The sequence below is a fragment of the Vanessa atalanta genome, chromosome 4 (assembly GCF_905147765.1).
Source record: "Vanessa atalanta chromosome 4, ilVanAtal1.2, whole genome shotgun sequence".
Lineage (NCBI taxonomy): Eukaryota > Metazoa > Arthropoda > Insecta > Lepidoptera > Nymphalidae > Vanessa > Vanessa atalanta.
Window position 1 is genome coordinate 166228 of NC_061874.1, and position 21924 is coordinate 188151.

Here is a 21924-nt window from a genome sequence, read left to right on the forward strand (position 1 = left end):
ATTACTGAGTGTATTTTTTTTAGAATTGGCGTCTATAATGAATAGGTACTGTGTTGGAAGAGATGATCTTTCTGAAATGAGAAAAAGCTACAATCGTTCTCAGAATAGAATATTACGATACAGAGCTATAGGTAGATAAATTTATTTTTGAAGTCACGTTTTTCTACTCCTTATAATATACATTATTAGTTGCTGTTATATTTTACAATTAAAAGATACAAAATAAGTATTATCGAAATTGTATTTATTGTTAAACTAGTAAAAATAACATATGTTTTAATAAAAACAACTTTACAAACAACATTTTAAAAATACGCGGCATAGGTACATACGTCAACTATATTTTTTGATTTTTTTTTTTATTATTACAATTTAGAGGAGACGAACGTATAATACAATACAGCCATCATCAAGGTTAGACAAATTATGGTTTTATGATTTTATCACATTGACTTTATAATATCTATAATGAGAATAAGAACCGCGTTATTATTTTTTAATTAATCGAATTTATGACTTGGAACTTGTTTTAAATGGCATAAATTTATACTACATATATTTAATATATAAAACGAATGTACATGACCTATTATTTTTCAATATATTAATTATGGAACATGTTGATGATGATTAATTTCAACCTCTTTATATGCTTTTATTTCGCATGTTATGTATGTAAAATTTTGCAACTGAATATATTAATTTCATCTAATAGTAAGAGTCGAAAATATAATAGTAAAAATTTCCATATTTCGGATCTTTCATGGTGTTAGAAGAGGCTGTAGATGTTATCTTAATGTTACGCTATAAGTATTACCCCAGTAATATCTTCCACACCCGTAAATTGTATAGCAATTTTGGTCATCACATCCTATACAGCTTTCAAACGCATTCGTTTTATAATGTTTATATATACAGGAAATGAATACGCAAAATATGCAATAAAACTATTTATTGTCCAATTATGTACAAACATTTTATAAATTAAGTACGCTACAAGTCACTACGTTAATTATAAACACTTCCGCCGTCACTAGTTAGTCCTGATAATTTCTCTGATACTTTGCATAACTCCAGTCACGAGGACAAACGTTCCAAAGATGATAAGTATGGTGTCCTTAATAAGAATATATTTAAACCTGCCTAGACCTCTGTCCCAGCAAAAGATAAGGTCCATTACAGAAGGAGCGATTAGTCCAAGGAAAGAATAGAAGAAAGCTCCCTCTAGACCGATCACTTGCTCTAATTTTGGTAATGAGGCTGCAGCTATCACTGAAAATAAATACAATGTGAATAAATTTAATAAATCTTTATACAAGGTGTACTGTTATATATAAGTATTATGCAACTGTTGGATAACATTTTATCACATATGCATCCAACCATTGGTACTTTTTCTTGAGGAGGAATGCCTAAGCCTAGCGGCACACTTACGCAATGTTAATTTAGTTTAACGTTTTAGCAATTTTTTTTTAGCAATGATACGATTAAAGTATATAAATCTTAACGAAAAGTCAACGATATGGGCAATAGCGTATGGTTAAAAATGGTTGAAACACTCATTTATATATAACGAGTTACAACAAAATGGATACTTTAAATCGTGTAGCAATGGACCTTGTCCAGTGACATAACAAATATAACAACTTAAACGAATTCTAGAATTCATTTTATATAATAATAAGATAAATAAATTTATTTATTTTGATATGTATTTGTGTGGTGGTCCAGGATGAGGCGTGGACATGGGAGGTTGCTAAGCGGGCGAGAGAAAATTTCAACCTACACTGGCTCATTGCTTTAGCCTTTATAAAGCTGAGGCCACAGCTGATAATAATTAAATTAATATAGTTCAGGCTCGTAATGATTACCAGTGAGTATCGCGAAGAAAGCTCTCATGATGGACTGCGCAATGTTGTGGTATTTGCGCGGAACACGTTCCTTCGTGTTGCGCCAAACTATTTCCATCGGAACGTAAAACTGTAGAATATATGTGAAGAATATCGCGAGGACTATGAAAACCTTAGCCATCAGCGCTGGTCTGAAAATTAGTTAAATATGAATTTTATTTGGTGAATCATTGTTATGAGTCGAGTATATGATTTATACATATAATGTTTATTTATTGGTTTTAAAAAGGTAGACGCGCAAATTGCTATCCTTGTACAAAATGCTCCTCACACTGACACTGGCGCTGTAAAAAGTCCGAGTCACGTGTTTCACTCTTAATGCCAATCAACCATAGCACCGTAGAATCCAGAATAATAATGTACAATACGCTTTGTATGCTGTATTGATGTGCAGGCGACCAAACTACTTTTCAATGTCCGGAACCAAAGATTGTTTGGAAAAAATCACTAGCAATTTAGTGCTGCACATTAGTCTTTGGGTGATATTCTTATTTGTAAAATTTTGTGCTTAAATAAGAAGATATTATGTAAGCATATGGTATTATTATTTAAGTATACTTGCATTTCCGCCGTGGGTAAGTTTAATGTGATACTTCCTTCAGCAATATCACCGTATTTCAAGTATCCCAAAATGCCCATGACCATGTATAAAAGGACTACGATCGTCATCGTAATATTCAATACTCCGGGACAGCCCAGGAAGTGTTGGGGCTTAGCCATGGTGTTCTCCACGGGTAGGACGACGCCGATTCCTTCCATTGCGAATATAACTGTACTGAAACAATTCAGACTCACTCAGTATCATTTTAAATATTTTTAAATGTCATATTGTTAGGCGGATTGGCCAATCAGCCACCTGATGGTATGTCATGTCTTTGTGCAGTGCACATTGGTACTGTAAAAAATATTTGTCATTCCACATATCATCAACACGACATCAAACTTGGGAACTGAGATGTTATGTCATATGCCTGTCTGGGTGTGCCCAAGCGATACCAACAATAAAATAAAGTATTTAGATATAGAACGTTGTCAGAGATGATCATCTCAAGGGGATTTTAATTGAGTATAAATAGGTTCAAATTACTGCCAGTACCACAGGGGTTTTCATAAGCTTAACTTAGCATTGAAGAAAAATAGCGTGCTGAAACTTTCCTTGTCGGAAGAGGTGGAAGTAGAGAAACTGAATGATGATTATATCGATAAAAATTCCCTTACCCGATAAATAGTGGCAACCTGCCGACCGGTACTGCCATCGGCCTTGAATCAAAACTGGGGAACTCATTGCAAATGTAGTACAAGCAGATGAGGAACGTAAGGACTAGTAAGATGTTGGCGAATCCAGAAAATGGCGCTATATACTTCAAATTCTTAATTTGAGTAAATACAAGTATCGGAGCCAGAAACATTAAGCAGTACAAAGTCGTATTGAGTTTGTTTTTTTCATAAAAGTGATTGACGATCTGAAAAAGAAAACATGTTAGTTAGTTCCTCAAAGTTATTGTCTCGTACTTTATCCGTATCGTGTTACTTCACGTGATAAGTACTCGCCTACAGCTTGTCGTATTGGGTGACGCTTAAGTTGTAGTGTGGGATTAAGTAACGCCTTTTTAATGGAGCCAACTGCTGCGATCTAGTCTCCTTTCCGTTGAGGAGAAGGTTTGAAGAATAATTTTAAATAAAAATTAAGCAATTTAAAATAAATTGGTGCGTGCCTGGGCTTGAACCCGCAATCTTTAAGTATAAAAGCTCGGCTAAATAAAATCAATAAATAAACATTTTCAATAGCGTTGTATTAAAAGAGAATTGTACTTGGACCAAATAATGCAATGAAACTTGAATATTGAGCTAATATTTTTCAATATGTTGAGAAACAAGTCAAATGACATCGTAATAACAAACTGATAGAGTTGTTGACAGCTGTCCAAAATACCTGCTCCACGGATTCCACGAGCAGGATGACATACACTGCACAGGCGCCAAGAATCGTGAGTGCCATCGCCCAATCTATAAATATCCTGAAAAATATTTACGAGATTTATGTTATTTGAGGTTTTAATCATTAACTAATTTTATTCTGTAACAATTATCGTTTTTCTGATAATAATCTTAGTTTTGGAAGACAACTTCAATGCATTTTATCAATTCGATTCATTTTTTGTCTAATGGTTATACTCGTAGGTATGTTATTCGAAGTCTTTGCTATTTGTGATTGTAGAGGATTTCAGATTTTAAACCCAAAGTTAGTTTTTGGATTGAGTGCTAGACTGTTAAGTCTTTATATAAAACAAAAGTGTAGATATACCTGTATTGATTTCATAAAATATTTTAATACATTTACCTACTCACATAAAGGAAAATTTAGCCTTTAATTTTTTACTTAATTTCTATTAATTAAAGATTGAGAACCGTTATTTTATATTGGTTTTATATGTACTAATAAAGTTCCTAAAAACCTAAGGTTTAATATTATATTGTAAGCCCGAAACGATTATTAATTTAAATTAATACGACATTGACACACAATTTCTACCGCATTGATGATTGCTAAGACTTTTTGTTTCACGATGAATAATTTCTCAAGGAGACATCGACTCCAATCTATAAATATCATTTTAAATTCTTCTCGTCACAAGAAACAATAATTAATATTTAAAATACTAGTATTCGTCTCGAGTCCCTCAACTACTGTTATATACTACTATTGATAATCTGAATAGCATGAAAAGTGATATATAGCCATTAGCCATGCATATATTCCAATGGAAATAGGAAAAAATGATAAACAAACCTTAGATTTTTATATTTCATGCGATTTGCTAATAACTCAGCTATATTGTGAACTACTTGAGAGTTTACAACATACATACATACAACACTATGACACTTAACTACTACTTTAATTTTACTTCCAAAATTCCGATAACAAATTCACCGACGTTCAAATCGCAATTTTTTCGCAAATCCATAGTGAATATCATAGATTAATCAAGCTCTCGCTCTCGATATGATATCGCATCAATTTGCTGTTAAATTTTGTTTATTTGGCTTTTTCCTGTTAAGGTTGGCGTAGAGTATAGGTACATGTGCGTTTAATTACTTTTTAATAATTTACTGATTAGCCTAAATATATTTAACAAAATGAAAAATATACTTGATGTTTATCATTTTTATAAAATTATGCTAATAGTTAAATCTATTTTAAGACGATAAACGATCAGATGAGCCAACTGATATTAAGTCGTTTTCCTTTCTCGTCAACAGATACTGGCACTTTAAGGAAAAGTTATATAAACCACTTCGCGTTTACATCGCCATTAATAAATCGCCAAATATCCGTATTATATATACAAGATTTTATTCCGAAACAAAGTTTTTATTACTTTGTTTACTGTAGTTTGATGTTAGAATAAATTATGCTTAGGTACCTACTCCGGTATCCTTCCTATACATAAAATCCTATTCCTAAACAAATATATTTTCTCACCTCATAAATCTAGATAATTTCCGTAAGGAGCGTGGGCCGGTGGCGAACACCGCTTCAACGGTTTCAGCGTAACCGAGTGATGGGACTTTTGACACTCTACATACATCTTGTGAAGTCTTAACCTGGAATAACCTTAAAACTATTATTTTTAAATTAAATTAAATGTACACCTTTACGCTGCGCTAGGAATGTTTATTATATCAAATAATTTATTAATGTACCCTCTTCAAAATATAAACCTAATGTCAAGTCGGAATATGAATTTTCTCGAACAGAATCGGTAAAAAGCTCTATATTTCTTTATTTAAAAGTACAAAAACCAATAGAGAGATAATTTAGATACTAAATAATATGTCACATGTAAATAACTCATTGCAAAGAAGTGTAGATAGAGTTAAATTACCAACAAATATACGCAGTGAGTGCAGATGTATCCCAAGATAATGGTGCCGAATATGCCGACGATTGTTCCAGCGTTTTTAAATGCAGCAGGCATCGCAAGGATACCTGATCCCAGAGACGATTTTAAAAGATTTGCAAATGACCGCACGTCTCTGAAAATAAACGGTGATTATTAACATAGAATAAAATATACAATTAATTGTATACATTTGTGGAACATATTGCTTAATAACAATTTAGAACGTTATATTTATGTTGACGTCACCACTGCAGAAGCTGAATAGCTACTTTTTTTAATTTGGGAATTTTAATAAGTTAGATAAAAAATCTGTTAAGACTTACGAATTAGGATGTTCAAGTTCCCTGCTTTGAAAGGGGTCGTATTCCTTTTCCATTTCATCTTCTTTACATTTCGTGTTAATTGTGCTGATAGATATTGTAGACGGGAACACGCCATTTTCTGTGATGACTGCTCTGTAACATAACATCGTTACTCATAAATTTACTTCACATCCTTACTGTGATACTAGACTATTACAACAGGCTTTTTTCAAAACCTATTTTCATGTTTAATACAATTATGAGATTATCGATTTTAAGTTTATGTTAACGTTTAACTTGACTATAAACAATTTGACATATTTCCCAAATTAAATCATACTATCTTAACAAATCGCTTAGGTAAAAACTTATACTGTAATGGGTAGTTGTTTTGAAATATAAATGAAATTGCGGGTTCTTGTCTCACAATGGCACCATCCACATATTATCTTTACAATGCAACATATTAAAAAAAAAATACTTATTTTTATTTTTGTAGTTGTAAATTTACTCAATGTACCACAAATAATAAACGGTCTATATTGAGTAAAGTGTTGATCTTTAGTGAAACCGCAGCACTAGACTTTATCACTATCTAAATAAAATTTGTTGAAACTACATATTACAAAAAAAAAATCATATAGGTAAACTAACCGTGTCGGAATGTAAATTATACCGAGAATGTCCAGCAAAAAAACCCAGCAGTTAACTCTCCTCGATCAATGATATATGTGTATTGATCATATACAATTGCTTGTACATAATATACTTATGGCGTATACGTTCGAATGAAATTAATAAAGGTTGATTATTTCCTGCTAAATCTGTGATCAGTGTGACTCATACTACGATTAGTCGTCAGACTGTAAGCGAGATAAGTGTTCCTTTATAAATAAAATACATTCAAAATAATATTGACATACTATACTAATATAGCATGTATTAATCGTATGTATGTATGTTATGTAGATACGTTATGTTTGTGTATATATGATTTAAAAGGTGTACACCTCCGAACCCCTTTCTTAGAGTATTCAATGTCCTATATCCAAAGGTTGTCTGGAAGAGATCGCTCTTTTAGCGATAAGACCGCCTTTTGTGCCGTGTTTTCTATTTTGTTGTGTTGCTTCTTGTATTTTTTTTGTTTCGGTGTACAATAAAGTATAATTATCTTATCTTGTAGCCAGAAGGAAATAATGTATAGGATAAAAATATTTTTCAAAAACAAGATTAAGTATTCTGGATTTCAATCAGTATAGTTAGTATAATAGTAAGCCACGTGAATGTCTTATTCAATGATGATTGAGATTCCAGCAGTTGTAGGTTCCGATTTATTCCAGACAAAATTGAAAAAAAATTTTTTTAGGGAGTCAGATGAAAAATTAAGCTAACCGTAAATTAGTGATGACTACTTCTAGTAGACTCTGGAATTGTAAGAAACATGAATCATTAAATGTGCAGCCAATGATATAGCCATATTGTGCCGCCAGCTCTGTAGTTGGCGTAAGGGTAGCGAATGGCATATATAAACTAAAATGCTATGCTACATGCCGGCAATTACATTGGATTTGCCATTCTTCAATCCAAAATGGATTCATGCGATACAAAAGATGGCTATTTGTCGGTAGAACAAATAACAACTCGGTCGGCACCACAAACTATTTTAAACTGTGTCCTGTTTTTTTTGTCGAGCCAAGCTAGAGGTTAATCTTCAATTCACAGATTATTTAGTTATAAACGCGTGAAATCCGGCTAACCTATAAATAAGAAACTGGTATGTTAAACGTAGCGACTTACATAACGCCAACATCAATAGTATATTAACCGTGAGATAATCGTTGTTTGAGGTTATGTAACCACAATATTTTAAATAAACAGCCGCTGTTATTTTATGTATCTCTTTGTCTACAACGTTAGGTATTTTATTTATGCCAAAACATTAAAGGCATCTATAATATGCATTAATAAGATCATCCCAAATGTAGTCATAATCATTTTTAGTACCAAATATACGGGGAAGGTACCTTATAGAAATTGTACCAATCGAATGGTACCATGTCAAGGATGTGAACAAAAATTTGGTCGAATTTAACCCAAACAAAAAATAGTTAATTTCAAGGGCACGTGTTCAATTTAATATAAATGTATTATTCAATTCCAAACTTAAAGGTTTGTTCTATAAAGATAATTAATCTAAATTAGAGCGGAGGACGATGATGATGAAAATTGATAACAAAACAAATATTCAAAATTAGATACAGGCGGCTGTGATGTCCGCAATGCACGCTCGGGTGTTTGAAACATTAGGCAAAATGTTATATTTTATTGTGCAGTTCGCAGAAAACGTGATTTATATTATATATATAAACGTACTGATCACTCGTTAAAAAACTATATAGATGATAAAAAGGCACGCAGTGAGTATTCGTTGATTGTCATTCAAGATTAATTTTAATTTAATTGAATTTAATCAATATGCCTTCGTAAATTAATGGACAGCAGTAACTACTGAGGTTATGTTCGTTTTTTTTTTTCAGTAGAATCTACATTCTGAACCCATGGCACGTAGGTTTAGTTTAAAAATGCTTATAAGAAAGTAGAGGAGCGGTTATTTTATACAGAACGGGTACCATAACAGAATGAGCTTGAGGTGTATAATTATTACTTTTCTAGATGTCCAGCTAGCCTAACACAGAAAAAATATCTATCTATGAAAATATATATATGAAATGCTTAGTAAATAATGTGTAATTATACATTTCAAAATGTATAAATCTCAAGTACTTTTAAGATAAAAGCCATTGTATGATTTAGACAATAAACATAGTAAAGGCCATTAAACGACTCTTCAGAGAGATTATAAGGATTAGTATTGTGCTAAGTCATATGATGACTTTATGGTACATTACTTTTGTTTGATATCATATTGACATTTGATTATAGGTAGACAATGTTTAATTTTACCTTTACGGCTATCCTAGGTATAATATATTTTCATCAGCCTTATAAAATACAAGTAGATGGTTCCTACTTAGAAATAGAGTTCAATGGAGGTTACGAATCTTTTGTGTAGATTGAGTTTTTGAAGGTGAGCAGGAAATATACAAGTTTTTACATAAGCAATTCTTAGCATATCGTGTGGATAATTTTATGACGGGGACGTTCCGCCGTCTCTCTTTAGAAACACACTGATGATAAAGTAGTTTGAATGTAAAGAAAAACCTCAAAATTTTCGTTAAGCTTAAAATATGATTTAGTAATATTTATTATTATTTAATTTAATCATAAATATATAAATCTTGTAATATACATAAATTATTATTTAAAAAAATAAACAGGTGGCTAGAACGTATGGATCTTAAAAAAAGATCACGCATTCAAATTCGGGCATCTCTGACTTGACATGCTTTACATATACAACGAGGTTACTAATTCAACGAAGAAATTATCACTTTATCGCAATTGAATCGAAACTCAATCGTTGCCGTCTCGTTTTTCTATTCTCATGACACAAGGAACCTGTGAATTCGAAATTGGATCAGAATAAAATCAGGAACTAATCATAATCATTATAAAACAGTACTGGAGCAGTATTCTCCAAACTTTGCCTCGTTCATGAGATCTATAACGGAAGGGGATTCTTACGGACTTAAGATAGAATTTCTGCCTTCCACAATTATATTAATGTGAAGCTTATTGTAAGTAATGTGTAATGTTTACATTCATAGCGCGGTAAATTCTATTTGTAAGACGTAATGCGTATGTTTACGCATTATTATCCATATTATTTCAATGCCTTTCAAAAATCTATTATTAAGTCCCTGATAATATATTAACAATTTATTTTACCAAATTAATTTTATCAACTTCATCTCTGTGGTATCCTAACACATTCTGAGGTGAACTCCACTGAGTTTGTGCGGGCCGGAGACAAGTGTCCAAGCCTATAATTTTAACCGTTACATCGAACATCGACATTATTTATCGAACGCGGAGAGGTAGGTCTGGGCCATAAGCTCTCTGTGAAAAAGGCATCAGACATCCAGAAGGAGATGGATCGGGAAGAGATTGATTCCGTTTGGCGGAGAAGATGAAAGTGTTGCGGAGGCCTTGTAACACACCCCCCGACTCCTAAGTTCAAAATATAGAGCATGCCTAAAGGTCGTTGCAATGACTGATGACCTCGAGCTGCAGTGCAGTAGCATTTGAGAGTAGTGTTTAAGATTGCTCTCTTTTCCCCTGAGGAGAACTCAGCCTAGGCAATAGCGGGGCACGGTATGGTGCGGTGGCACATGGGTTTGTTAAATAGATCTCGCGTTTTAACTATATTGTATAGGTATGTATGTATAAGATATATTTTGTGACTGAGCTAAAGATCCGGTTGCAAAACAAGATAACAAATTTTAAAATATATTAGATTTGCTACCGAGATATGAAAAGAACCAGAATTGATACTCTAATATTAATGGACAAGAACACACACGCCTCGATAACTATAATTTCCTATGGTACTTATTTTATCCAGCAGGTTACTAGTATATGTAATCGTTTCAAACGTGAACGGTAATTAGCTGCAAAGACCCGGTTATATATGAGTTTAGAAAATGATCTTTGAATATAAATATTAAGTAAAACCAAACTGACCACCATCAGAGTAAGCCGAACATAGGTTTATGTCATGTATATAAACAATGACTTTATAATTAGATTGAGGAAGTCATAATATTTTAGTCATATAATATATACATCGCATATAATTTGGAGTAAAGCCATAATTATCTGTACATGATTTAATTTGTATTACAAGACAATACAACGCTTACATTGTTTATACTTTACGAGTTCGTCTCTCACGGTCGACTATCTTTGTGACTACCACCGATATCGCTTAAAATATTTGGCAGGTTTGCGTCCACTTTCAGTTAAAACATCAGAATTGTATACAGGAAGATTTGTAGTTAAGCAAGTGACATAACATAATGGTGCGCGTTTCATATCACGTCATGGGAGCGTGGAAGCCTTTGTATATATTCATACTATTATTTTATTCATATTATTATATCGAATACATAACTTGTTTAACCAGCCGAGTAAGGGGGAGGGAGGATTCACAATCTCGTATTAATCCACCGAAAAAAGCATTTTCAAGTTTAGCGTTAGGCAAAACGCATAGGACTTATTCAAATTCTTTATTAAATATAGCCAAAGAAAAACAATCTCTTTTATTAAGTATGACATGGTAAATGTCACATAAAATTTTCCTTAAAGTGCTTATAATTATAATCATCCTCTAAAATTATTGAATATATTACATACAGGAAATATAATATAAAATAAAGGATGTTTGTGTTCTAAAATAAAAGTAACACTAACGGTGAAGTAAAGTAACAGCCTGGGTCTGTCCCACGGACGGACTGAGGCCTCCTGCTCTTTGAAGAGTAGGAGGCAGATGTTTGAGCTAATTCCAGGACTTTTCTTTATATAATTAGTCCTGTACTTCATGAAATGGGGATATATTTAATTGTGTCTAAGGCGTACGAAAAAAACTGCAGGGAAACCGGTTTTATGAAGCACATTCTTATTCTCAGTATATCTGTGTTATCTTAATTCACTGTATCGTAGAAAAATCACTTTTAAAATAAATGCTGTAATAATTCTATATAAGAGACGTACTCGTATTTTATGAATAACGGAATAGCGAGAGATATTGGAACGTTGGTACTTACGTGGAGCTGAACTCCTTCATGTTATAGCTGTTCGCCATATCCACCAAATTGTCCAAGTTTGTGTGTCAAATATAGGTGAGCGTTATTTGTTTACGTGAGTTTTATTTACTACAACCGTTCACGCGTACGACGTGTTTCCGAGTGTGCGCACTGCGCCGGCGCTTCTAATGGTCCCACGAATCGGGCAAGCGTCTAGGTTGCAATAATGTTTATAAATATATTATATGCACTGATTATAGATACGGTTTTTGGCAATCTGTCCCATCGATGCGATCTAGTGTTGATTTCTGAATCACAAAGCGTTCTCGTTACTATCTCGTTTGAATGCAGTTTTTGTTGATTTTGAAAATTTTATGACTTGAATCATTGAGTGAATGATTAGTTGTGTTTTAATAAAATATTTGTACACCAATTTATGATGATTACTCAAATATTATAGTGTATATATTAGGTTATTAAAGGAGATTTGTATTTAATATTAAACATTACATACATATTAACCAAACGGCTGGGTAAACGAGCGGGTACGATAAGCTTACTTTAATAGTGTTAAAGAAGTTTTTAATTGAGATTAAACAATTAATGTAATGTTGGTAAATAAATTTAGTTTCAATAATTAGCTGGCGCCGGATATAAAGTATTTACTTTGTAACACTCGCCCACGTGAGCGATTCGAAAATTTTCACCAACACATTACATTGTTAAACGGGTCAAGGATTACTGAGATGTCGACGCGTTTCTGTTCTTTCTACTTTTAATATATTTTTATATTACTGAACAAATATAAAGACAATGTTAATTTGTACAATGTAAGCGAATAAATACTATAGTGTACAAGGAGATTCTCTACTTCAGTTTATTTATTTCGTGAAATTGATGAAGTAGAACTGATCTGGTCAATAGGAAAAATAGGACTGTAAATCACCGTCCTCCCTCAAGCGTCTCTTATAATATCTTCTTACATACAATACTATATTATATGAGCTTTATTTGTCGGTAGTCAGAAAATGTTACAGCAACAATACCTTATTTTTACCAATTATAAACAGATACACAGAAGATAAGATAGATATAAAGCGATGCCTCCCAAACAACCACTGGCCACAGGACTCGTTGTAGTAACGGCGCATTGGTAGTTTATAAATTATCGCTCTTTCATAGCATTTTCATCATATAGCCCAGATAGCCTAGTAGTGAGACACGTGAATCTTAATCAAAAATTGCTGCTTCAAACCCGGGCAAGCACCACAGATTTTCTACTTGCACAATTTGTGTCTAAAATAATTCAGCTCGTGTTCGATGGTGACAAAACATAGAAACCTCTATGTATGCAGGGGAATAATATATTAGATTAAAATCTGCAACATGTCCCCCCCTCCGCGTCGGAACGGCGTGATAAGGTCCAAATCTTTTCAGATCGGCGAGGAAGCTTTAGTCAAGCTGCGAGTATGTGTTTTTTTTGTTATGGAAATATACCTAAGTTTTTCTGATTCAATTACTAATATTATTGTATAAATCTGTTATATTAATGTCCTTGAGTGTGTGTTTTGACTTTTCTACTTCTTTTGCTATTAATACAATTATTTGCAAACATTTTTGACTGTCGTATTATTAGGATATTTTTCTCCATAAAATAAACTTATTGAGACTATTTGCTTTAGGTACCTATTTATATTTAGTTTAAATAACTGTTGTACGGTGTATTATGTAAATGCGTGTTTAACATGATTCGTGAAGTCAAGATTTCGAACGAACCTCCAAAATTTTGAATACTTATTGCTGAATGGGCACGCCAAACTTGATGGCTGCGATCCCAATTATATAATATATATCAGTACGATACTGCGCACTTGGCTCAATCACTCACTATAATTGATATTATGGGAACCGCCTCTGAATGACTACGGACACCGATCAATGCGGACACGTGAACACTATTTAGGTACATACATATAAATTAAAAAATATAACAACGCTTTATTGATAACAAGATTGTTTTGAACTTTCTGTATATTTAAATTCCCGTTTGTTATATACATTATGTAATTTATTTAATAAAAAAAGACTATTAACTGAGATTCTTACATTTGTTTTCGGCTTCATGTATAAATATTCCAAACCAGTTCACCTTATTTTTAATTTAATCTCGTAAACGACTTTTTAAATGTTATTTCATTAAAGTATTGTTGGTTTTGATTTTGAATAATCACTTGGCCATATTATATTTTTTATAGAATTTTATTTTCATTCGATCAAACGTATGAATAAAATATTGGTATTGTTAAGTTTTTCATAATAATAATAATTAAATAAAATTTGTAACAAGTTCGTGTAGCTTATCGTTAGCGTCTGCTCTGATCGTAATAAGACACTCATAAACAATCCTTGTCAACACATACAACTTCTATTTTGAGAAAATCATAATATTTATCATTTTGACGCCTGATTTCATGAATATCGTTGATTGATTTACGTCTGTCAATGTCCACGACGCCTGCTCCAATAGTTACTTCGATATGATATTAATTCTTAGTAAGTAGAAGTAGTAACAGCCCCAAAATGTCCCTCTAAAGCTCCTTAAAACCTTTTTTTCTATTTGAGAAGAAAGCTCCAATACAAATTGATGAAAAACCTGATTTTTCCTGAGTATATAGAAATACCTGAGTATTTGCCCGGGATTGAACTCGCAATATTTAGTTAAAATTGAAGTATTCTAATCATTGGACCACATCAAAGCTAATATAATAATTACTAATTTGTGGATATTTTCCCTCATTTTAATACATTTTTGTTTCTTTGAAAAGTCCCAACAGCTTAAGGTTTATGTCTGCCTCATGAGTTGAGAACTACATCAATTTCATTTGTAAAGTGTTTTATTAAAACGAATAAATACAAAAAGTAGAGAATAAGCATTTTATTCATTTTTCTTATTGAGATTTTCAATGATATCGAGTATCGTTACTGTGAGACCAGATATCAGACTGCAAAAGCCAAATAATACAATAAGAATATTCTTCCACAGGATCCAATTATATTTGCCAAGGTGTTCCCATCGATTGACGGTCTCTATAATTCCAGGAATAATAAGACCCAGTATGGAGTAAAAGAGAGCGCCCACGATGTTAATGATTTGTTCTAACATTGGCAATGCTATGCCGATACCACCTGAAAGAAAGCCTGTGCATTTAACTATTTCTTTTTAAATTGGTGAATTTGTGTGTTCACATTAAACTTTGTTAACTACCTAACTAAAAAAATAAGTAAATAATATAAAAAATGTACAAATGTGAATATAAATTATATGATTATAATTATATTAGATTACCTAATTCGGTACATAAATACCTAATTATAATAGTGATGAATAATTACGTGACTATAACCATAACTCTAACTAGTTAAAACTGAATCCGGATGCGGGGTTCTTGATAAATTTGAGGAAGTCTTATTTTAAATGAATAATGTAGGGTACCTTATGATATAACTTACCGCAGAGACATACAATTGCTATTCTCCCAATAACTTGTGCTAAATTTCTATACTTTTCTTTAATAATCGGTTCGGCATATTTCGTGAGCACATCTGTTACAACGTAGAAGTGTAAAGGATACGTGAACAAAATCGATATGGCTATAAAAATCTTTCCACAAATTGCTGGCCTGTAAAAAACAAAGTTTTCTTTGCATTTCTTCGGGCCCCACGATACAGGTCTCCTAGTGTGGGGTCCAAAGATAATCAAAATTTTAAAATTGCTAAAACCATAATGCACCTCAACCAATGGAAAACATTGTAATAGTTTAAGTTAAGTTTAAGAAGGTTAATAGTGTCATATGTTAATCTATTATGTAAGCATTGTGTTTTTTTTCAATGAAGTTTTTTTTATTTTATTTATATTTAATTCAATACTCTTACCTGACGATTTAAAATGTCATGTACGAGCCTACTTGAATAAATAATGTTTAGATAATGATTTTAGTTCCGTTTTTGAAAGGATTGAATATTTGAAGCTTATTCCATCATGTGGGCTGTTCGTTGTCGGTGAGTAAATGAAATGATATATTTGATTATAACTTTCAAGATTCACATGCTTCCTATGCTAGGTCAGTCTTGAAAATAATAAGAGTGCATGGTATTTATAAGTGTGACTTTATCAATACTATCACAGTAATAAGCAACAATGGAAGGCCCTGGTGAGAACCTCTTTGACACGCTGTTGACATATGTTTTAGTAACTTCATTGTTTTCAAAGGGTCACTATTTTTTGACAATTGCTTTATGAGCAGACAATGTTCTAAACGATTAATTAATTATGAGTAATTCTAGGCTAGACTACTTTTATAACATTATTAACCTCCTAATCTTAGTTAAAATTATAACAGGTATTCCTTATTCACGTAGTAATTCGAAAATTCTTATAGAAACTATAAGAATTATCGAATTGTCCGAGGCTTAGTTGAATGTAAGCAACTATCTCTTCGAAATATAGATTCTTCTAAGAAGTATGCCACGAAACTCAGTAGTTACCCTTGTTCTCAAATGAAATATATTTTAATGTATACGTCCTGTTTGGAAGTTAACGAATCGAAATTCTATTATTATTAATAAATTTATTTTAAATGCGACACAGTCAATACGTAGCGAGCCGAGAAGGCCCAGTGGTTAGAACGCGTGCATCTTAACCGATGATTTCGGGTTCAAACCCAGGCAGGCACCACTGAAATTTCATGTGCTTAATTTGTGTTTATAATTCATCTCGTGCTCGGCGGTGAAGGAAAACATCGTGAGGAAACTTGCATGTGTCTAATTTCAACGAAATTCTGCCACATGTGTATTCCGCCAACCCGCATTTGAGCAGCGTGGTGGAATATGCTCCAAACCTTCTCCTCAAAGGGAGAGGAGGCCTTTATCCCAGCAGTGGGACATTTACGGGCTGCTAATGCTAATGCAATACGTACCAGTCATTCATGGGCAGGTTCAATGTAATAGAACCCTGCAAGTCGTCGCCGTATCTAAAATATCCAAACAACCCCAGAACACCATACAGTAGCATTATGAAAGTCATGGCTATCACCAGAACACCTCGACACCCGAGGAATTGTTCTGGTTTTTTCATATTATTTTCCACTGGCATTACCACACCGATTCCTTCCATAGCAAATATTACAGTTCTGAAAATTATTGAATAATAAAGTTTTAATGTTTTTTTGAAGCGCATCTACCAGTAAAACGTAAAAAAGTATTTTCGTTAGTCAGGCCGGGTATAAACATCTGCCATTATTTTAAATGTAATTAGGATTCCAAATAAATGCTACAAAGGGAATCATAAATGACGCTGATAACGATCGGAGGCTGTGGGCTCCTCTAAACACCATCGGCCGTTTACAGCGTCACGTCATCGTAAACAACTCGTGATTTTTAAGTATTCTCATTAAAATTATAAAAAATTTCGTGATTAAACGTATAAGTGCAATTTTTTTATGGGCTTGGGATTTAGCTAATCAACATATATATCAGTAACACATATAATGGCATAAAGATCATGTGTAAAACAAATACTATATTATTTTTTATATTAATAAAATTGTTTTATGATTAAAACTACAATATTTGATTGACGCTTTCAAACATATTTGATTTAAGCTGCCATTTAATTATAAAGAGAAGCAAAAATCATTTGCGGACATAAATTGGGTACTAAAATTAAAATGAAATCTTGTATAATTAACTGATTAATAAAAACCTCTCAGAACCGGTTGTTATATGCTTTCCACTGACTAATGACGTCTTAGGAAAAATACTAATTGAATATCAAATTAATAATTAAGTACTTAGTTTCGATTTCATAAGATCACGGCAAAGCGGAGGGATCGGAAATGTGTTATATTAAAACGATTCAGTGGCCAAAGGCGCCCTCCGCAGTGGCTAAAATTCCGGTTCTAGCTATTATCTTTTACAAAGGTTTTCCATAGTAAAAAAGGATTATGGTTTGTTAATATTGGTAAATATGTAATTCATAATAATATCTAGGTGCTTCAAACAATTTTTATATTTAATTTCTAGAGCAGTCACTCTAGAAACAATAATTAGATTACATTCGATATTGTTTGGTAAGTTACCAAACAATATTGCTTGGCAATTTAAATTATGCTGGATGGCCTTCGATGTACATATTTCCATTTGTAATTTGTGTGATAAACAAAACACCAGAATATTTCGTTTTTATATTGGGTATTCTGGTGTTAGTTTAAATACCAATTATATTTATTTATAAACGAATATCGCCTAGAATGAATTAACACGCCTGAAATTTAGTTTGAGCACGTGTGATAAGTTAGCGTTTTGCTCAAAAGTTTCTTCATGATTTAAGGAGTCGGAAGGAAATTTTATCTATTAATATGTACGTGGTTTGATTTCATATTGCTAACTTTTAATCAATTACCTTGTGTTCTAAGATTAGTGGAAAGCTAGCCCAAATCCATTTCCCAAAAGAGTTTAGTATTTATTAGCATTGGTCCATATGGTACACTTTTATCGCAATGGGCTTATAGTATTTTTTAATTATGTGTAAATTAGATAGAATATAAATAAATACTAAAATAGAGATAAAAAAAAATTAAAGGCTCTTTATATTTTATAATTTTTGGATATATTTTTACTACACTAGAGCTACCTTAATCTCTTGTCGGCGATACTGTGAAATTTTATTGGGCACAATTAACAATTTTTTAAATTATTCTTATCATAAACAAATTTCATTCAACTAGGTTATATGAATACCGGCTTTTTTATATTTTCTTACACCAAATGCAAGATTAAAATGCGGAATATTTATTTAATAATTTCATAGTATAAAACAAAGTCGCTTACCGTCGTCTATCTGTGTATGCTTTGATCTTGAAACGGATTTTGATGCGGTTTAATAGATAGATTAATACAAGAGGCAGGTTTAAATGCATAATACATGCACAACATAGTAAAGAAACACAGATAATTTTAGAGGTTTCCAAAGTTATGTCGTAAATAAACACATTTTTTTGCGCTTACATTGCAAACGCTGGCTGAACAAGATAGATCAAAATAATGTACTACAGTATTGTAGACCTTAAAAAGGTCTTCAAAAAAGTCTGCGTTGTTATATGTTTATCTCTTAGGGATAACCAACAATAATCATTTTTTCCGTTACTTTTTACGAGAAATAATGGTTTATTTTCGAAGTGATTTTAAGCAATACAGTATTAGTCCTTATCCAATTAAGTACCTTAAATACATTGTGCATTTAATATAGATCAATATCGCCTTGTACAGCACGTAATTTAAATAAATATTTTTGAAGATTTTACAGATTTAAAGCCGGCGGTTAGCGGTAGCGGTTTGTATTGTCTAATGACTGACATACTGTTGTATATTTTGTATAAGCATTGCACCTGCGCGAAGCCAGGGTGGGTCGTTAGTCAAATATATATTGCGAAATAAAATGAGGCAACTATACAGTATACTAATATTATAAATATGAAAGTAATTTTTTCTGTTGGTCTGTAAAATTTGCTGCGTAGAAAGCTCGAACTCCAACGACGCATACTTTTTCATGAACTAACACCGAAAACGAGAACGCCAGCCGCGGATGGCAACTAGTATTTTACAAATGGAAGTTATTTTGTTTATAACTTATGTTTGATCAACCTTGTTAGTGATTATCGTCTTATTATTATGCGTTTTGCCAACGGTACTTACGAAAGAAATGCGGGGAATCGAGACGCGTATCCAACCACTCGTTTGTCCGATATCGTAATTTCATCTTTGAATACATAGTAGATGCAAATTCCAAATGTTGCTACAAGTAAAATGTTGGCCATCAAAGAGAGGGGAGCCAGCCATTTCAAATATCGTATCTGTACCATTAGACAGAGCGGGACCATTAATATCAGGCAGTAATACTGCACTGACAACATGTACCCTGGCACGTATTGGTCGAAGAGCTGGAACATTCATAGACTTTAAATTATTGGAGACGTTAAATTTTTTAGTAAATTCAATTATTCGATGGGTTAAAATTTCCCAAATATAATTTATTTTGAAACTTGTTAGGCTTTTCATTGAACACTACTAGAAATAAATAACGTAGGAAAAATCTAAAGATAACTAAGTATAAAGTGCTTATACCTTAAAAAGGGATCTTCTAACACAACCATTAAGTAAAATCACACAGAACCTTTTGAAGAAACATCCATACAAACCTGTTTTATTGAATCAGCTATCAACACTGTGAATATGCAGCACACTCCAATATAAGTGAGAACTAAAGAAAATTCCGCGAAGGCTCTAGAGAGAAAGAGATAAAAGGTTTAGCGGGGAGTTTAAGCATAAACGTATACGTTTCGACGTAAAGTTTTATTGTAAGCTCACCCGGCGGCCGAAGACAGAGGCCTCAGTTTCTTGGGTCCGATAGCAAAGGCTACTTTGCATGTTTCTGCGTAGTTCAGAAGGGGTTTCCGGACAGCTCTACAACAATTCCTAGAAACTTGAACCTGTAAAATATTGATTTTTCTAATCAAGAGTCACTTGATACAACTTTTATTAAATAATGATATAACTAAATATAGCACTAATAAATATCTCTTTTAGTGCTGTTAATTTAAATATACTTCAATAATAATTTGTCTAATACTGATGAAAATTTAAATAATCTTTTGTTTCTAAAATTTTCATTTCTAATGAATGAATAACTATAAATTGATTTTTGATTGTAGTCACCACTATCTACTACGTTTAAGTACAAAATTTGAACGAGTTACAATACAAATTTATAACAAGTTCAAATATAAATATAATATATTAATAGCTTTTATACTCACAAATATATAAACGCAGTGTCCACATATGAATGCTATTATAACAGTCCCAACAATCCCTACACCCCATCCTGAGTTTTTAAATGCCAGCGGCACAGCGAGGATGCCGGATCCCAGAGATGCTTTTAGTAAATTAGCTAACGATCTGATAAAACTGAAAAGGATATTCGAAATATATAGCAAGCACTGGGAAATATTTATTTTAATAATATTTGTATTTCAGAGTGTTTGTAAAGTAATCAGAAAGGAGGAGGAGAAGGGAGGAGGTTCTCAAGGATCTCTAGTTTATAACTACATATATAGGTTTATGCTATTTGCACGGGTTTGGATAAGTATGTTTTTTTGTTTGAATTTTTTGCTCAATGGACATTTCAAAATCGAGAACTGTTACACTCGTATCAACCTATATTTATATAGATACTTCGAATAAGGTGAAACTGTACTTACGAATTTGGCTTCTTAACTTGCCGATGTTCAAAGGGATTGTAGCCCTGCGCTTCGGATTCCTTTGTATTAGCCTCCATTTGAGTAAGCAATAGATTTCCATCAACACTTTCGATACAAATAAACGACAACTCCGATTTTATCGTTAAGTGTTCTATTTTAGATTCATGAGTATAACAGATAGCTTCCTCAATACTCCATAATTCAATTAAGTCACGTCACTCCAAAAATATGTTACATTGTAAATATAATACACTATTGTTCTTTTATCTGAAGAAGGAATACCGCCGGTTGATCGTAACGAGCTTTATCTGAATGCAAATGTTTCACGAACATAATCTCAGTATTTAACTCGTTGATAAGAAATAGATAAGTGCTAAAACGCATAATAAACAAAATCACAATATGACTTAGTTACTTTTAATTATATTACTCGCCAAATAGACACTTTGTAACAACGATGCGATTAAACTTGTTTGTGTTGAAGCGGTACCGTCAGCGAGAGAAGTGCTGACAAGTTCATATTTATGGTATATTGTAAAAAAAAGCGCAGAACAATTTGAGCAGTCACAGAAAAAAATACAGATACTAGTCGTCTCGGACATTTCCAATAAATATGCTTGATCTTTAATTTATTGTATACCTATATCTCTATTTTTGATATTTAAAAAAGTTAAATTTGTAGCACATTTATTGAGTTGGATAAAGATCACCAAACTTAAGAGTTGTGGTATAGTTGCAGATTATTGGCTTCTGACTTATATTTACGATATTTAATTAATATA

At 32.4% G+C, this 21924-nt stretch overlaps 2 protein-coding genes across 3 annotated transcripts; both read right to left on the reverse strand.

The window, feature by feature from the left end:
- Positions 1-937: 937 nt before the first annotated feature.
- LOC125077718 (proton-coupled amino acid transporter-like protein pathetic) lies at positions 938-12021 on the reverse strand. Of its 2 annotated transcripts, none has more exons than XM_047689725.1 (9): positions 11847-12021; positions 6142-6273; positions 5801-5951; positions 5398-5519; positions 3844-3928; positions 3129-3373; positions 2473-2685; positions 1872-2041; positions 938-1272 (listed from the first exon to the last, which is right to left on the reverse strand). In XM_047689725.1, exons 1-9 carry the CDS (start codon positions 11882-11884, stop codon positions 1034-1036), a joined length of 1395 nt encoding a protein of 464 aa, XP_047545681.1. In that variant the 5' UTR covers positions 11885-12021; the 3' UTR covers positions 938-1033. The 2 variants fall into 2 exon arrangements, with proteins under 2 accessions (XP_047545681.1, XP_047545682.1); XM_047689726.1 differs by having other exon boundaries at positions 6142-6268; positions 11847-12007.
- Positions 12022-14739: 2718 nt separating this feature from the next.
- Positions 14740-21440, reverse strand: LOC125077678 (proton-coupled amino acid transporter-like protein pathetic). Its single transcript, XM_047689680.1, has 8 exons — positions 21143-21440; positions 20699-20849; positions 20250-20371; positions 20081-20165; positions 19578-19822; positions 16802-17014; positions 15336-15505; positions 14740-15011 (listed from the first exon to the last, which is right to left on the reverse strand). The coding sequence occupies exons 1-8, from the start codon at positions 21217-21219 to the stop codon at positions 14761-14763; spliced, it is 1314 nt and encodes a 437-aa protein (XP_047545636.1). The 5' UTR covers positions 21220-21440; the 3' UTR covers positions 14740-14760.
- Between the last annotated feature and the right edge of the window lie 484 nt (positions 21441-21924).

What these genes read in the sequence shown, in the direction of transcription:
- LOC125077718 (XM_047689725.1), bottom strand. Translation starts at nt 11,884, where the DNA reads ATGGCGAACAGCTATAACATGAAGGAGTTCAGCTCCAC. An exon ending in ATGAAGGAGTTCAGCTCCAC is followed by an intron (nt 6,274 to 11,846) that starts GTAAGTACCAAC and finishes GTTATGTTACAG; the next exon opens with AGCAGTCATCACAGAAAATG. An exon ending in AACTTACCCACGGCGGAAAT is followed by an intron (nt 2,042 to 2,472) that starts GCAAGTATACTT and finishes ACTAATTTTCAG; the next exon opens with ACCAGCGCTGATGGCTAAGG.
- LOC125077678 (XM_047689680.1), bottom strand. Translation starts at nt 21,219, where the DNA reads ATGGAGGCTAATACAAAGGAATCCGAAGCGCAGGGCTACAATCCCTTT. An exon ending in CCTCTGTCTTCGGCCGCCGG is followed by an intron (nt 20,166 to 20,249) that starts GTGAGCTTACAA and finishes CTTTCTCTCTAG; the next exon opens with AGCCTTCGCGGAATTTTCTT. An exon ending in CGATTCCCCGCATTTCTTTC is followed by an intron (nt 17,015 to 19,577) that starts GTAAGTACCGTT and finishes AATAATTTTCAG; the next exon opens with AACTGTAATATTTGCTATGG.